We start from the raw sequence: 19164 nt of genomic DNA on the forward strand, positions 1-19164 counted from the left end.
CAACCTTTGCCTCTTTATGAAGTGTTTTTTGTTTTTGGGCGGGTGTGAGATTTATGCATGTGTGTATGAGTGTGTCATTGTTCTGCAGTTCTGCCTGGTGTAGTGCAGATGTGCTCGAGGAACCACAGTGCATGTGTCAGTGTGTCATACCCAGTTTGACTTCAGCATTCTCTGTGAGCAAAACATTTTGTCCCTTAATGTCTCGGTGAATCACATGATGGGAGTGAAGATGGGAAAGACCCTGGAGGACAAATATGCACACACATAAACACACCCATACACAGAGTCAGATGACCACCATCAGTATAAATATGAAATCTCCAACATAGTGAAGGAATATTGAATAGAGTGGGACTTCTTTCAGGCCTCTTGCACTGCTTTTCTCCTCCAACACCTTTCTAAATAGAGGTAGCAGAGCGGCCTTGTATGGCAGAACACCCGTCAGTGGCACAGTTTCAACGTGTGTGTGCTTCTCTGTGCGCGTTTGTACTCTCGCTTCTTCAAAGGAGGTTAAATAAACAGAGGAAGTGAGTCCTAATTCAGACAATGACTTCACCGTTGGTGTCTATGTGTATTTGTGTGCCTGTATGTTGTGATGTTGAAACAATGGAGAGACAGCATGGCTGACGACAGTGGAGAAAACACTGGCGACAGTCCAGAGTCCTTTTGTCTCTCAGGTTTTTTACTGCTACAAAAAATTCAGCTCAATTCTATTTTTGTCCTCGCTGATGACGGAATCTAGGAAAGATATGCTCGAACTTAGTTGATATAAGTTGATATACTGCTTGTGTACGTGTAAGAGCCACAAACACAAACACTGACACTGAAAGCAGTGCAAACATCCCACAGTGTTTCTCAGGACCTTGTGATCTCTCATGATAACCATAACATCTTACAGACATGTGTTCTAAACTGTCCTTTTAAGTATATAAATGAAAAAAAAAAAAGATAAATTACTGCCTCCAAGTCACAGTGGGAAATCATGAGACTAGAAAACCCTGAACATTAAGAAGTATCCGTGTCCGTCTGACCTCGCTTTGATGTTTTGGCAAAGAATCACTAAAAGCGTTGTCGAGTTTCTTCTACAACAGGAGCAACATATTCAGCCATCACTTTGCATTCACATGCAAATTACTACCTCTGTTCTGACCAACACTAAAAAAGGCTTTTACGGTAACGACACCTCAGGATAAAGTTCACTTGTGTCTCTTTGTGTACATCGTTTATGTGTATTTGTTCGTCGTAAGTTATTTGAAGCTTTCACTGCTTGATCACATGAGCAATAAAGCAACAGGGATGTGTGTAAGTGTGGCGCGCCTATGTCTGGTGTGTGCACTCCCTTACATTATAGAGCTGCACAATGACAAGAGTTACTTTAAATGGGGTTCATTTTTGGCACAGGCAGTATGAGGTGTCTGATATCTGGAGCACTTCCACGGTTTGGATGTACATGGAACTCTCCAAGTATAATCAAATAATCAAAAATAATCAAAGGTGAGCAATTGCATTAGGGAGTGTCAGCCTGTGTATGAGCATTTTCAATTTCTGCACAGAAAAATAAAAAGGAAATGCCAAAAATGTTAAATGTAAGAAAAAAAAAAAAAGTTGACGTAAGCACAATTAAATGCAATGGAAAACAGACCTTGTGAATAAACTGTTGAACTGATGAACATGAAGCATGTTGTGACTTAAACATCTACTGAAGCTTCTACAGAAAACATGAATTATTGTGGCAGACAAAAACATCTGATCTGTGTGGCACAATAAGGAGGCACTAATCTTCCTCAGATGAATACATAGGATTTAATGGCATAGAAATGTGCATTCATTAGGATTTTCTTTTGCTAGTCATTGGAAAAATCTGATAGAATTTGTGCTGAATGTGGATGCAGAATTGGGTCACAGTAAGCAGTTCAAGAAAGAACCAACCTGTGCTTCACATACCGTTCTGTGTAGTGCAGTGCTACACACCGCGTGTATGCACAGTATGTATGGAGAACTATACGGTGTAGACATGCAGTGCTGATGTGCAGTGGAAGTTAAAGATCCCACTTTGTAGAACCCTGATTTAGCATTCAGCAGCTTAAATCAATTCACTTGTGAATTCTGGCTGGAGGCAATATGGTGCAGTGTTTAGTTCCCAAGAGCAACAACCAAGCTTTCTGACTTCACTGCAGCTCTGATTAGTGACTGGATTCTTCTCCAAAGGAAAAGCAGCAGAGCCTCCTGAGTATTGTAGCATTTAGAGTAATTTAATATACCAAACTGAAAAGTACGGTTGAAATAATCAAGACCATAACATAGCATGGCAACATAACATAAAACTAAATCATCAGTAAATTGTCTGTTCAGAACTATTGATGACACATTTTTTTTCTAAAATCATATATGGAAGCAGTGACAACTTCCAAAGCAATATTAATTAAATGACTACAAACTGATGAAACAAAATGCTATCTATTTGAGTACACTTGTATGGTGTGTATAAATATTGTGCTTATGCTGCTTATGTGTGTGTTTTTTTTTGTTATTTTTTATGTTGACCTTACCCTGAGCACCTCTCGGCAGATGTAGGCAATCCAGTCCTCTTTCAAACAGTTTCCCTTCGTCTTCTTCACTAAGTCTGTGACAGAGCCAGCTCCACAGTACTCCATCACTAACTAGAAGGGCAAAAAGAGAGACGTCTATTAGACAAACACACATGCCGGCATAAATAAAGCTTACATGCAAGTTCAGTAAGATGAGGATGTGCTTTTTCTGCGGATCTAATTTCTTCATCACTTCTGCCTTCCAATGTTTTTGCCTGTGGTTTTGAGCCAATCAGTTTCTCATACCCGTTCTTTTATTAATGAATCTGAATAATTCTGTCATATTCCCTTTAGACCTCCTGACCAACAATCCTCCTCCTCCTCATCACCACTTTGTCCCTCTGGTCTTCCTCAAAGCCTCGACTGATGTCTCCTTCATCCCCATTGGTCTAGGCAGATAACCGCTCATCTCTGAGCCTGGTTCTAGTTCTGGTTTCTTCCTGTTAAAAGGGAGTATTCCCTTCCTACTGTCACTCATTTAATGTTCCTGTATTAAATCCCCTGAGATGTCTTATGTTGTGATTTGGCACAACATAAATAAAACTTTGAAATCAGCATACACCGCTCCACCATTTCCAGCATCGAGGCTCTGGGGGGTCCCATCCTATCCCTGCATCTATTTGGTACATCGCTCTATGAGGCGGCTTCTCATCCTCAAAGTTTAATCGTCAAAATGTATCACTTCAATAATTTGTTATTTACTCCCAATGATCCATCCCTTTTGAAATAACTATAAATATTACTGTTGAATGGTCTTAAATTTAAATACATTAAATGGTAGAAACATACGTTTAGAGAGGAAACCCAGACGGTAGCAGTCATTAAATTAAAAAAAAGAGACAGTTCTTTATTTTTCTTTTAGTAAAAATAACCATTAAAAAAGGTGAGTAGTTTACAAACCCAGAGTTGGTGGTCCTGTCCAGCAGGGCCTTTCTTAATAAAGGCGCCATAATAAGTCGCAATGTTTCTATGGTGGGAATAACTTTTTAACATGTTGATCTCCAGCTTTATCTCCTCTTCTTCCTCCTAAACATAAGAACAGACACAGAGCAAATCAAGCTGCTTACAAACACAAGTGATACAAATATTAGTGTGGTCGTGATTAACAGGTCTCTCAGGTAGTTATTAAACGGCAATGCACGGCTTAGTGTTTGTGATGTTTCTGTGTTGATAGAACTCTTCGACCTTATTTTCCTCAGGGCAGCTCAAATGCAGCAGAGGCCATTGTACACATGTCAAACTCCTGCCTTAGAAATATTTTAAACTATACATCCAAAATGTGACTTGTTTAATCCTGCTTGTACACCGAGTTCCTCTGATAAAAAGTTCAAAGGTGGCACAATTTGTGATTTCGAGTCCATACAACAAATCCAGACATACAGCATCTCCAATCAGACGGTTGTGTAACCTCTTGGAGGACCTTTCACCCAGCTATTGGACCTTAATTCAACCACTCCAATTTCCCAACAAAACAGCTAAGGTTGGTCAATGTTATGAAACGCAAGAGCAGAGGAAACGGAGTGCAGCACTTTCTGTTTTCTCACTATAAATCCTGGAAATGACTTGTGACTTCTCCAATTCACTGAACCCCTAAATCTACTCTGGCCTGGAGGAGAAGTGGAGGAAGCATAGAGGAGCTGGAGAAGTTAGCTGTGGCTGTTAATCAGAAAAGAGGAAACAACAGAGAGCTTCTCCCAGTCACTGCCCTCCTTTAAATCTCGGCAGGACAGGAGAAGACAGGAGAAAATCACAAGGCAAGAGTTTGAACTTTCACCTCTTTCTGGAACACAAAGCCTCCTGCCCGTGGCTGCAGTCTGTTTGGATGTGTGTGTGTGTGTGTGTGTGTGTGTGTGTGTGTGTGTTTGAGTGAGAAGGCAGATAATAGCCATGCATTTCCTGCTACAGAGCTTCTCTGAAAAACAAGATCCTGAGTTTCATCAACACCGTACAGAAACAAGGGAGTGTAGAAACATGTTTTAAGTCCAAACTCATTTTGCAATACAGGTCATTCTGATACTATGTTAACTGCACAGGAATTACATGACCCAGATTTGCATTTGCCTAATTTCTTAAGGCTGCCTGTAACTGGTTTTTACATTTAAATAAGTCTGCTTATGATTCTCTCTATTAATCAATTCATTATTTGGTCAATCAAATGTGTGTCACAGTTTTGTGAAGCCTGTGGCAACCTCTTCAGTTTGGATGCATTGCCTGACATGATTCCTTCATTCTAACACATGCATTTTCAGTTTTCATATCACCTGAAGGAAATATTATCAAGAGAGAAGCTGGACAATGCTTGGTATGTTTTGCTTCAACAAGAGTCTGCAGCCATGGAAGCAGCTCTTTGAAACAGTGCTTTGGTAGATGCTAACATCAGCGTGCTAACATGCATGACAAACGCTGCTTTGCTACATTATGGCCAACGTGCCTCACAACCTGCTACAACATGCCAACAGCCAATTTTACCCCACTTATTCTATCGCTGCTTCGCTACGTCAATGGGATATAGTTGAAGTTTACATTTGTCCAGGTTGTCCCCTCACGCTGCTGTAGGACCGGGCAGAATACTGACCGTCAAACCATCTCCCTCATTTGACCCAGACTAAGGTGGCCCAGCTCCACCCCTGAAATTCAAAATACAGCTTCAAGAGGATTCTTTTTTTTTCATCCTCAAATTGATTTTAAAGTACAATGAGGTCTTAATGTTTTAAATCGTCAAAAGGATTCAACAATAGCGTTAAAAACTCCAAAGTGAACAGAATTTTAACATCATCGTAATTCACTTGAAATCTAATAAAAACTACTTCTGGGTCAAAACCGAATTATTGATGAGATTCTGAGAAAGGTAAAAAAAACGAGAGTATTTTTCAAAATTTCATTTTCAGGCTGACGTTATATTGAAGAAGTTTTCTGTTTGATCTTTGTGATCCGTGTGCACCTTCAGGAGGGAATTAGGTTGTCAAATGAATTGTAAAAGTTCCATCACTTCTTTGACCTGAAAAGGGGAATAAAGACTTGAAGTAGGCAAGAAAAGAAGAGAAACTCACTGTAAAACCTTTCATTTAGTCTAATAATGAGTGTTTAAACCTTTTTCACAATTGCAAACATCTAAAAATGCTGCATTATAGTTTTGATTCGTTCCAAAGTAAATTGTTTAAAAGGGACTACATGTGTCAAATATTATCTTGTAATCTTTTTTTTAGGGATAATGACAGTTGAAAGAAAACAGTTTCAATACAACAGAACGAGAACAAGTTGATAGTTACAGTTGGTGGTCCCTTAGAAATAAGTGACTAATTATATAATTTTATTATTATTATTTTTACATCGTTGCTCATGCCGTTGATGGTGTTGTCCTTTCACATGTTTTGAAAAATCTTTGGATGCATTTTAGAAGTTGATATTCTGAGTAAAGAACTAGAAAAGGGCAGGTATAATATAAATAAGGAGTATTTTGAGCTGTAAATTATATGCCAGAAGGGGACCAGAATAAATATAAACAAATCAACCTGGAAAAGTAATTGCGATGTTAAAAGATTATTCACCAACGATAAGAGACAGAGGAAGAAAGATTGAGCTGAATGTCAAGGTAGAGAGAAAATAAGTGTACATGATTTCATGTAATGGACTTTTACCTCCGTGACCTCCATGACTTTGATAGCTGCCAGTTGGCCCGTCTTGACATGACGACCCTGGTGACAAATGAAGCATAGATTAAGCGCGTCACACAAAGACTAACGTTTTCCATTCCTGACATACACACATTTCTTTTAAAAATTTTGACATAAGAAAAAAAAGACAGTCAAGGCCAGTGGAGTGGATGGAAACCTGGATGTACTCGATCATCCTGCTAGCAGGTAACGACCCTCATGAATTTTTCTGTGGTCCTCAAGAAGCTGCTTGCAAATCAGGCTGCCATGTGTGAGAAATGATGAATACATCAACGCTTTATATTTCTGGGCTACTTAGAGACATCTGAACCATTGAAATATAAGCATGTAAGCAAGTAAGAGTATGCATCTTGTGTCACAGACAATTATGTGGGTAACCTTGGCGACAGGATAGTGTGGGGACGTGGAGGATCAGGGTAACCGTGTGCGTGTATATGTGTGTGTTAGTGACAGCATGTACTATGATTGACTGCTACACTCTGCACCTGCCATTCACTCAGTCAAGTCTCACATTGTACTATGGGCTGGAAGGCTACAGAGACACTCACTTTAGCGAAGTCTCAAAGCTAAAGGGACACAGCTTATTGAGAAAATGACCAAATTCCAGAGCAAATGGACTGGCAAGTGTTTATTTATTTTGCCAGTTGCAACAAGTCATAAAATATGTGCTTATTGTCCAATAAATGTATTGCTATCTATTTACATTATAGTGTAAGAGTTATTTGTAACTATAAATTGACAAAGTATTCTGTGGCCCATGAGCCTGTAGGGAGTAGTTTCCTCTCTGGCCAAACTAAGTTGAATAGTCCGGAACTACATTATTACATAAACGTCTCTGCTTCCCAATTCCTGATGTAAAAGTCTAATATGGTACAATCAACTTAGAAGGACTACTTTATATGCAGCACAGGTTGCCCACCCAGGGTGCTGACTAATGCAGAATTCACATTGCGACAAAAACAAAAGTGATGATACACTGTGACTCTGGTCATTATTCTTCAGGAATTCATATTCAGTAAATCCCAGGTGCAACTGTGTGATTGTAAAAGACAGGCAGCAACTTGTCATAATATAAAAGAATAAACACTCAACCCTTCCATCTACAATCAGCCCACTAATTGCAATGTATGTGTTGGCGCACACATTACAACATCTTTTGAGTGAATACTTGGATTGTGTAATAATGTTCAGTACTCATAGACAGGGCTACGTCTACCTAATGCCGTCTTCTCTAGAGAGGCAAAGTCAGAAAGAACAAGACACACGCAGGATGAGAGAGAGAGAGAGAGAGGAGTGAGACAGCAAAGGGTCCTTTGTAAAGTGCAGTCAGGTGAAAATGGGAAAATTGAAAACCTTGTCATGAGTCAGAAAGCTGACAAGATACTGGAGTAGCTAATCCATAAGCCTTTAAGCTGTGATGTACAACAGAAACAGACCACAGTATGACAAATCCAACTCTACTCAATCAGTCAGTCAGCTAATATTAAGATTCAAACACACAGAGAGTCAGAAAAAACTACAACCTGAAACTAATATGAAAGGACTGGTTGAAAATAACACTTCATTTTAAATATGTGCCTATTTATATTCAATTTCTCTGCAGCTAAATCTTGGAACCACTCTCAACCCATTTCCAAAGTAACATTAGTCACAGGGAGAATTTGTACATTATAAAAGCAGACTGTGGTGTTGAAACCTGTGTCCAAATCAAATATTTCTACATCAGAGAAGTTTTCAGAAAGTTCCAGGAATTAAACTGGACATCACAAATACTTCAGTGTGCCAATATTATTATCGTGATGTATGTCATAGCACAGTGTGACGTGGTCTACATTCAAAATAGGTCCGTCTCCCTCTATGATTATAACACTGAGATGTGCTGAGGTAAATTAAGGTGAACTCGCCTGAATATCACTTACCAATTCTTACGGGACTTAAAAGAGGAGTTGCAGTGGCATTACTAGATCAGTTCCTACAAATACCATCCGCTGTGGGAGGAGCTACAGCTTGCAACTCTAAACTCTTAGTAGAGTCCCACCCATTTCAGTAGGTGGGTTTTTAGTTGATATTGGCCTATCATATATACACATAGGTGTCAGTGCATAGGTTTTTCCATATGAAAATTATTATTTTTACAGAAAATAATGCAAAAAAAAAAAAGGTTCTCGGGGTAAATCAGAAATTATTCTACTTTTTAATCTATAGTTATTACAATCCCAGTGAGTAGGAGGCGTATTGGTCCATACAGACTTGGGTGCAGGAAAAGTCAGAAAACATTTTTTTCCAAACCACATTCACCGTCACCATGACAACAAAGACTGCATACATTTATGGGCATACTAACTTTAACACACAGCACAGTACAAGTCATCATTTGAACCCAAATCCTTAACCACGTGGTGTTTGTGCCTAAACCTAACAGGAGCGCTGATGTAGGAAACACTCCTGTTGGTCATATTTGAGGGTGAGAACAGCAGCCCAGGGGAGGCCTTCTCTGTAGAGAGCGTGCAGGAACCCCTTAAAATGTCTTCATATACTATGGAAGGTATTAGTGATAGTAGAGTTCCTTGAGATCCTGCATGCTTTGGACCACCAAATTTCCAAATGATGTGTTATGCCTGAAAAAAAGTCACAGCCATGCATGGATTAAGATTCATACAAATGTTTAAGCCCCTACAAAGAAAAAGGTAGAACGTGTCGTGAGGCCGGTGGAATGCTGTGACATACTTCACAATTAAGTTTAGTGAATATGTTGCTGACCCAGCCGCCATGAAACAGAATCTTTGTCAGATAAACAAGCTGCCATTCTTCTCATATAGATCACACGTTTATAATGAATGTGAGATGCACTGTGTGAGGTTCACTGACCCCTCTTCATTCTGGCCTTGATTCGTTCCCCGAGTAAAGGACATTGTCTCCTTAATTGCAAAGAATTGTGGCATGCAAGCAGCTACTGGCCTGCTGTGATAAATAAGGAAATGGCCTTCCTGTCCCCTCAGACTCAATACTGTCTGATCGCTGCCACCACAACTAACAAATGTGAAATGTCTTACTCTCAACAGAGCTACTTATTAACAATATGCAGCACAGGCTCACTCACTCACTCACTCACACACACACACACACACACTCACACACACACACACACACACACACACACACACACACACACACACACACACACACACACACACACACACACACACTTAAAGGGCTCTGCTTGCCACCAGAATTAATTGGAGAGAGCTTGTGCACTTTTGACACTGAGGTCCAATGTATCACACACACAGGCTCATGCAAACACACACACACGTGTTCGGATGTAAAGTGATTGGAATCAAACACGTACACAAATACATTCAAATGTTCTCCGACAGACACACACACTGTGGCAGAATAAGGGGACAGTAGAAATATTGTGTCAGTGAAAAGGTTACTATAATATATTCATGTACATGCTAATTAGATCCAAGAGAGACATTTAAAAATCAGACAGCACAGACAAATGAGAGAAACACTCTCTAACTTTCTGACTCACCCCTCTCTCTATGTAAATCTCTGTATGCTCTCATCTCGCTCGCTTTGTATCTCTGTGTACTTGTATATCTATTCATGTGAGAATCCAGGCTTTTATACCTTTTAAGTGAGAAAACTTGTTTTAGGGTTCAATTTGAGGGCTGGGTACTGTTCAAAAATGTTTGATAACTTTACTTCATAACTGGTTCCTGAACGACACATTTTTTAAATCAATTTTCAACAAAAAATAAATAAATTACATTACACACTGCAGTATAAATCCTAATATATCCTGCAGTTTGGAGGGACAAATTGTAACCCAGCTCATCTTTTGTACTTACAATCTAGGGTTTACAAGCTAAATTTCCCTATCCATCCATTTTCTTCCGCTTATCTGGGATCGGGTCACGGTGGCAGCAGGCCAAGCAAGTTGGTCCAGACTTCCCTCTCCCCTGCAACATTTTCCAGCTCATCCTGGGGGATCCTGAGGCGTTCCCAGGCCAGCTGGGATATATAAACCCTCCAGTGTGTTCTGGGTCTTCCCCGGGGTCTCATGACAGTTTTGCATGCCTGGAAAACCTCCAGTGGGAGGCGCCCAGGAAGCATCCTGATCAGATGCCTGAACCACCTCTAGACACTAACGCAATGTCCCACCTCCCTTTTAGGGACAGAAAGCCAGACTCCTCATGGTGTTAATCATTACATGTCAGTTTGAAGCCAAGCTCTACTTGGTTTAAACTGTAGATAAGATTAGATTTAGTGTAAAGTTAGGGTAAGGGTTTGGCAAGTGGTGGGTACAATTAGAATTAGGATAGGTCTCCAGGAAATGAATGTAAATGACCTCTGAAGTGATGGAATTACAACTGTGTGTGTAACTTTTTTACAAGGGAAAAACAGAGTTTTTTGCAACATGGAATTCTCACAACAACCCACCTGCTGCACATTACAATTAACATATTTATTATTGACCAGAAATATGATTAAGTAAGTACAGCTTTTGAAAAGTATTTTAGGGAAATGTCATCAAAAATGTAGTTCTATGTTGTGCATTTATGAAAAGAATACTCTTGTATAGCCTGCTGTGGCTGATTTTCCTCAGTCGGAGAATATAGCTCTCATGATTGCATTACAATCATTACATATTTTAATATGCATTATATACTTAGGATGTTACGTTGCAGACACAAGGCTGTTGACAAGGCAGGCAAGTTGTATTGGGGGAATTGTAGTCTTCAGAAATGTTAAAACTTGACCCCTACTGCGGACTAAGAGTCTGGTTATGTGCGCCGGTGTTACAGTCACAGTCCACTCCACCAGCTGCGCTGGAGCGCAGCACTGAATCCCTGGTGTACTTTCATTATAGTTTTGGCATTTAGAAAGTACAGTAAGGAGGCCAGTAACATCTGTAGATGTTTGAACTATATTCTCACTGTTCTGCGACAGAAGAGTAATCAGAGCAGACCGTAGCTGGAACTCTCATGGGGGGCTGCTTTCCTCTTCTCTCACTGGTTTTCATCGGTGTCTCTCTCCCTCTTCCTTCCTTCCTTCTTTTCTGTCCCTCTGCCTTTCACCTCGGCCTTCCTTCCTTTGCCCTTTCTCACTTTCCTCTCTCCTTCCTCTCCTTTTTTTCCTTTGTCTCTCTCCCACTCTCCCTCTGTTTCACCAATAACAAGCCCAAACACTGCATCCCTTGACGATGTTGGAAGATGGTTCCTCTGTGTCGAAGCTCAAACCTCCACCCACCACTCTTTAGCTTTGAAACAATGACTTTTATTTCGAAAACATTTGATATTTTAAGTAACACAATGCTCTCCAGTTCTTAATAAACTTAGTCAACTTTTTATTTTTAACATAAACCTTTCAGTTGTTGCTGCTATAAAGTAGCAGAACGTCTAGTTCGTACTGATGGAAGGGATTTTGGTTGCAACAGAGACTATTATGTTGGTCTAAATCAATATATGGACATATTTTAAAAATGTTGTCAGCAGATCTAAACATGAGTAAGATAAGAGTGATGATATGTCGATTACAAAAAGGGAAGTGATGCTACTGAAACCAGGAAGATTAGAGGAAGTGTAAGTGATTCACTGGGATTGGTATTAAAGGCAGCTGTTTTAAGGTTTCAACATGGTGTCATCTAGTTTTCCAGATATACAGAAGTGAAATTCTAGAACAAATGTACATTGCTTTGACCTTTCACAAACGTAATTAAAACATGCCAATGGTTAAAGTTATGTTTCAGTTGACTATATTTGTGCTATTGACATCATTTGCCCTGCCATGTCAATTACACACCAACAGTCTCACCAAGCAAAATGTTCCAACAACTTCAAAACAGTTAGCAACTTTACATATTTACATCTTAATTACATGAAAATAATCTATTCCTTAAACTACAGCAGACTCTCTCATGTCAGCGCTAGAGAGAAGAACTGTGTTCTATCAGCAGTGATGAATTTTGAATGGAGTTTGCCATTTTCTAATTGTAACACACACACGCACACGCACACACACACACACAGAGAGAGAGAGAGAGAGAGAGAGAGAGAGAGACACAGGGCGTTTCTCTGTTTGTAAAAAGAACTTCCCTTCTCTGCAATCCACTGCAATTGAATCAGTGTGTGTGTCTGTGTGTGCGTGTGTGTGAGAGAATGATGTGAACATGGTGAGTGAGAGAAGCATGCACTGTATACTAACAATACAGCATCTCAATAACTACTGTGCTATTAAGCAACTTTGTTACCTTAAAACAGTATTTTGTTTTTAAATATATAAAGCGAGGACAAAGTATCAAAACCTCATCAAAACCTACAAAAACAAATCAAAGAAATTCCTACGATGTTGTTTTGAAGATAAGGCCTTTAGATAGTCAGGGCTGAATTGTTCTGTCCTGAGGCCATTACCCTACTGAGGACATACTAAATACACGTGACTACTACTGCACATAATACATCCTATATTTCTATATGCATATGTATATGTATATCTTGGATCAGTTGGTATCACTCTGTATCTGACAACATGTTGGTCCCCACCGGCCCACTTGGCTAACAGGTCAGAGTTTTACTGGTCCATTGTATATTTAAATGGGCCCAGAAATGAAAATGAACTGTTTTGGCATACTTTTGGTGATTTTTTTTTTTGTAGACAATACTTACAACATTTAAGTTCCCTTTGGATTTGGTTGATAATAATATACAACATCATCTTTTAATAAACTCCCATGTCAAGAACTGTGACTTTTCAGAGAGAGAAGTGATCCCCACAGACTGAGAATTGACTTGTCGTAGTTGGTGGTGCGAGCGTGATCGAGTCACAAGGGTAGATTCAAAATGTACTCCTGTTGCACAGCACCCTGATGTGCATGGGGAGGAGGGAGGCTATAACCTTCATAATTAAGTATTCCAAGTTTTGACACTTGATCAACATCAGTACCCGAGTCAAACACGTTTCAGTGACCAGTGGTCTGAGTTGCATCAGTGGTTTTTCTATGGAAATGAAGGCGCATGACAAATTTTGTGGCAAACTTGAGATATCAGCAACGGAGAGGTTTGAAACGCTTTGAGAAAATCTGAGGCGATGAAACGATAAGCCTGCAAAGGTGTTCAAAGGGACATTAGCGTCTGCTCGAGACAGAAAAAGTCGCGTCAGGTCAGGAGCACTTCCAGATGGGTTTTCTTTTACATTCTGGGATTGCACACTGTGAATTTTTCCACGCGGGTCAGACTGTCAATGCACAGTTCAGCTGTGATGTTCTGAGGCATCTGAAGAAAACAATTTGGTCCAATCGACCAAAAGTGTGGCGTGGTGGCACTCGGGTTCTCCAAGATGACAACGGCTGCTCACAGCATGTTGAAAAACACACAAGTTTCTCACCCTCAACAAAACTGCCCTGCCTGCCAGATTTGGCTCTCTGCTGCTTCTTTTCGTTCCCCGACAATTTGACACAAATTTTCATGTGAGCTCTCTGCTCAAGTTTCAGGTGCATGGAGAAATCACATCTGCACCCGGACCAGTGGAACTCAGGTGCTAAATGTTGATTTACTCACCGAGGTTATCGTTTCCCGCTGCTCCATGCGTGTAACGGTGTTGTGCAGCAGTACTAGTCTCCGAACTTTTCTATCCCCCCTCGTACGTGCAGAGACACATGCAGTTAGAGGGGGAGCTACAATTTACAGATGTCACCTAAATGCCTCACGTACAGGCTATCAGTAGATTCAACAATTTAAAGATGTTTCCCTAAAGGCCTCATAGGGTGTCGCTAGAAGCTTTGATTTACCAATGTTCCCTAAACACCTCAGAGGCAGCGGATCACTGCATGCTTCGTTTTACTGATATTCTCTATATGCTTCAAATGCAGGCTGCCGGTAGCCTGGCCGCTGCGCTCATAGAAGCGTCTCGTCACCACGGCAGCAAAACTTGGCAAAAGGGTGGCCAACATTTTTTTTTAAAACAGTTACTTCTGTAACTGTTGTAATACTTCTGAAGTTATGTTTATGTAAGGTGCAATCAAAGGATTTTTATCTTTCTGGGCAGAACCCTAAAGAGTCTTGTTGCTAAGGTTCTCTTTTTTTAGTTCATCTTGATTCATTTCATGGTATTGAAGCCTGTCTCTGCAGGGAATCAACAGCAAACTACAAAATATACAAGTTGCTGTTTTCCACTCAAAACTATTGTTGCTTCCACGAAAGAAGAAACACCCTTCCTCTTTTAGTATTAATAAGAGGCTGAGAGTGCATCTTATCATACATTGGTCTTCCCCACCTGTATTTCATCCAATCAAAATGCATTTCATCAGCCTAGCATAATGAAAACAATGACATCATCTAAAACATGCTCACATTACAGTCAATGGCAACTGGCCAATCAACTTGCCCTGCATGAACTTTTACTGGCCCCAGGCCATCAGGCCAGCGGTTGAAAAAAACTGTGCCGAATGAATCATTATAAGGTGAAAGACAAATAAAATGAGTAAAGGCTACTTATTACAGCTAGGGGTTTTGGTTTAGTTTTAAAGCATTTCAGACCTCACTAACACTCCACAGCTGCACTTCTCTTTTCTAACATCCATTCACACATCACTCACATTCAACAGTGATGACACCATGTTTTCTAGGTTCGTGCAAAAACTCGGTCCAAAGCTTTTTTTAATCTGTTATCTTTCTTTGTCAGAGTTCGGAAGATGTGGTGGAACAAAAAAAAAAAAAAAAAAAAAAACAAGAGTACTGAAGGTTCTTTGAGTTCCTAAGTAGTTCCTGACTTCTCAGTTCCTGGGGCAATTTGGATGAGAAGCCTGAATTGTCTCCAGCCCCGTCTGCTCTCTGTCTCCTCTAGTTGTCTCTGTCTTAGTGTGTCAGAAAAGCCTTTCAGCTGACCAGGAGGTTGTTCCACTGAATTAAAGTGAAAATTAGGCTAATGGGGCTCCCTTTCCTCCGTGTCTGTTCCCACTGACTACGGAGTTTGATTGGCATGACTATGACAGACTACTAATTGTCAATTGGTGGATTTTAAAAAAAAAAGGAAAAAAAAAAAAAAAAAGCTGTGCACAATGCTGTACAATAGGCGAATTTGTCAAATGGTCATATGTTTCAATCACAACAATCAACTCCTAATGTTAGACACAAGTCAACTGGAAGGCAGAACTAATTGGCAACTTAACCTAAATTGTACCACAAACCAATTCACCAAACAACAGACAGTGGATCACTGTGGTTTACACCAGGAACTGCACACTACTCTGCATACACAGTAATCACATTGTGACAGTGATCGTTGCTCCACCTCCCTCCTCTGCCTCTTCATCCTCCAACTCTCTCTTTGGCAGTATGTGTTGTTGGGCTTTCCACTTCCCGTCACAGCTAACCTGCACTCTGTCCTCACCTCGTCTTCTTTCTAGTGAGATCAATTTCTTCACAGAGAGTACACGGAGGAGCTTTTCACTACGAACGTGCCAGATAGTCAATGTTACTCCGATGTCATCCAGTTCCAGCCATTTCTTCCAACTCCATTTCCATCCCTGCCTATCTGTTGTGGCTTATATTTGCTTCAACCCGCACCGTGCCCCATCTGACATGTTTGTCTGACCTGACTGTCCTTATCGGTTCATCGCTAACTGTAATGCTGTAAACCACCTTTAGACCTTAACTGATTTTCATCTACCGGCCTTTGTACAACGATAATAATTTGATAAATATACAAACAAGTGTGTGTTTTGATGCCGCACTGTCTTTAAAAATATGCACGCCTCAAACAACTCGGACAGAGTGATCTCATCTGTCATTTCTGTAAACGTGAAAATGACTTAAAAAGGGACTTCCTCTGCCTGGGGCTGTGAAGCAGTACATGTTGTGTCTTAACACATTGTTAATCACTCTACAAAATAAAGACATGGCATCTGTCTCATGGAGCTATTTATTTGGGAATTTCAGTATTTTACCCAGAATAGTTATAGCTTATCAAAAGTATTACATAATTGCCTGATGGTGTGTATTTGAGCTGACCGCAATCATTTCGCATTATTGTTAGAACGCTTTCCATTCACTTGTATTCAAACAACTCAATAAAACTAAATGTCATATTTCCCTATTTGCCCGACATACTTTTAATGCCACATTAGTGGAGAATTAGCACCACCACAGTAAATTGTTTGCTTTGATCATTGATTATATTTCTATGTTTCTGTCTAATTCTGTCAGCAAACTGTTTGTTGATGTTAGGGGTGGTAGACTAGTTGTAAATTGGGTTAGGATGTTCATCTGCATGAAAATGATCTAGATTACAAAATACAGAATCGTGTTACCTGTCAGTGCAAGTATCTCTAAATACTAATGTTTCCAGGTATGCTATTGACATGGTCGCACCTCTTAAAAACTCACGAGGAATACACTAATTATAAAACATTCAAATGTACACAGCTTGACACGTGAAACAGTTGACTTACACTCTCTCTAGCTCGAATTTGAAATTAATATTAGTCATTGGTGTCCACACAGTACAGACATAAACTAATCTTTAAACTAGGTCAATAAAATTGAACATTGTCTACATAGCTACTAAGTTCCAAAAATGGCCTTTGTACAAAAGCTTTAGCTCACAGCAAATTTAATTTCACCCTTGTCAGCCAGTTCAGGGAAAATCATCTTAGCTGCCTCAAAGTAGCCAATGTGTGTGTATTTCAGCTCCTGTTTTGGACTGACCTGGTCCCTTGGTGAACATGTTGCTTATTTTGCAGGATTTATCTGCATCTGTGGCACCTCTCATTTTTGTTTTTTTCTCTCCCCCTCTGCTCCACCTTTCCTTTTCTCCTGACAGTCCGTTTTGCCGGGTGACTTGTCTTCCATGGTAACGGGAGGCAGGCAGGTCAACGGTTGCTGCTATGTGTGTCACAGAGACACGACGAAGCTGTTTTGCGCCTGAGAACACCTCATTTTAATTCTAATTCGAGCATCCCAGGAAGAAAAAGATTACGCCGCAGCGGGTCAAGGCAAACCATAACGACCCTCAGGCCACCGGGAAATGTCTCGACGCTCCTGACGGCAATGTGACTGAAATTGCTATTTATGTCGTGTCTTCCCTGTGCCATTTTGTTAACAAAGCCAAAAAAGCAAATACATATTTATTGAAATGTTTCAGTGTCTAATGCCAATAAATGGCTCTTCTTCATATGTGTGGAAGGAAAACTAACAAAACAAATAAATGCTCTCAGATATAACACGTGGTAGCCTGTAGATGATCCTGCCTCGAATCATTAGATTTATTGCTAAATCACCGTGAATGAAAATGCTCACCATTCATCCATATTTGGTGGTTTCCCCTTGTTAAAGCATCAATGAATATGAGTCACAGGATGCAATTTGTAATTTTTTAACCCCTTGTGTAAACGCCAACACAGGCCTTACTGTCCTTGCAATATTTCCTCTTTCGGGAAATCAAGTGGCAATCAGGGCACACACACCCACCTTCTGTCTGACAGAGTCACACACAGACATACACAAATCTGGGAGCTCTCAATGGACTGGGTTCATTCTGTAATCCTTAACTTTTAACTTCTACCGTAATTTAAACTATCAAATACACGTTCGATAGACCCGACCAAAGTCACTTATTTCAAAACCATTTTAAACTTGTTTATTATAGATGGTACAATGGATATCAACTTTTTGAGACCTAAATTTCCACCGACTGTATATGTCTTGTGCAGCGTGAAACATAATTATTCTTCCAGTTTAACTTAAGTCCTTCGCCATAATACATTTGCATTCTTTCTATCAGATATGCATTGAAAGTAACCCTCCTTTTCAGTGATGTCGAAATGATATTGAGCAGCAAATTAAATGGATTAAGTCAATGCATTTTCTAAAAAAACATAATAGAACTTGATAGTAAAAACAAAGCAGGCAAAGTTAAAACCATAAAATAGACATGAATAGACAAGTCTTAAATAAGTTAGTTAAAACAACAACAACAGTGGGCATAACAAAGAACTAACATGTATGGGTACCAGTGCCAATACTTTGACTTGGATAACGGTTCCACAAACGTTTTTTTCCAAGACAATTTGCATAAAATCTATTTGAAGAAAGAGAAAATTACATAGTTTAAAGGAGGAGAGTGGAACCCAAAATTACCAGACGTCCCCTAAATGCCTCAGAGATTCACACACGATGCTACAACTTATCAATTCTCCCTGAATGCCTCAAGTGCTCAATAGACCGTAGACTGTATATAAAAGTGGATGTAGCTTCCAGGTCTGAAAAGTGAAGACTAAGTGGAAGTGACATTAAGTGCAATACCACTAAGGGCCACTGGGGGCTGGCTCCAAAAAGCCTCTGGCTACGATTAGTTTTCTGGTGCTCCATCTGAAAATAATTCCATAATTTATTCAATATTTGGCCTCAAAAAGCATTTATTCGAGGGGGGGGGGTACATAGTTGGATTGACATGCTCGGGGTGCAGTTAGGTTTCCGATATAGTTGGCTGTTTGCAGTGGACGGTTAGTTGGAGGCGCACAGAGAAGCCTCCAGCCACTGCAGCACATTCAACTCACACAGGTGTATGGCCAGAAATTAGTTTGAAAAGAGTAAAATAAGGTGTCCTGACATAAGCTGTAATGACCTAATTTTAGATGGAATGATTTTATCTACATGGGCAAATCGGCCATATAGAACCAACGTATGATAAACGCTGTGCCTCCCTATTGCTGATGAGATTAACTCCAGTATAAGCAAAGCAAAAGTTATGCATTTTAAAATGAAAATGTATTTGTGTAAATGTTGCCTGTGTGTACTGTATGACAAAGCATTTTTCAATAGTAGATAGTACCGAAGCAAATCTGTCTTAGATATTTGTCTCACAGTTTTATGACAGATATGTGGAGTAGTTTCAAC

General features: G+C 39.9%; 1 protein-coding gene across 5 annotated transcripts in view; it reads right to left on the minus strand.

Moving 5' to 3' along the window:
• LOC138211466 (mitogen-activated protein kinase kinase kinase kinase 4) overlaps nt 1-19164 on the minus strand; it is a 67394-nt gene that overhangs the window by 46085 nt on the left and 2145 nt on the right. For all 5 annotated transcript variants that reach the window (XM_069171391.1, XM_069171394.1, XM_069171392.1 and 2 more), the window contains 4 exons: nt 6227-6283; nt 3489-3614; nt 2550-2660; nt 151-241 (listed from right to left, as the gene is read on the minus strand). In XM_069171391.1, coding sequence (XP_069027492.1) covers nt 151-241; nt 2550-2660; nt 3489-3614; nt 6227-6283 — 385 coding nt within the window. The remainder of the gene's footprint in view (nt 1-150; nt 242-2549; nt 2661-3488; nt 3615-6226; nt 6284-19164) is intronic.

This window comes from Embiotoca jacksoni, unplaced genomic scaffold (genome assembly GCF_022577435.1).
Source record: "Embiotoca jacksoni isolate LCO1_2020_lvr unplaced genomic scaffold, fEmbJac1.0.p SCAF_5, whole genome shotgun sequence".
Lineage (NCBI taxonomy): Eukaryota > Metazoa > Chordata > Actinopteri > Embiotocidae > Embiotoca > Embiotoca jacksoni.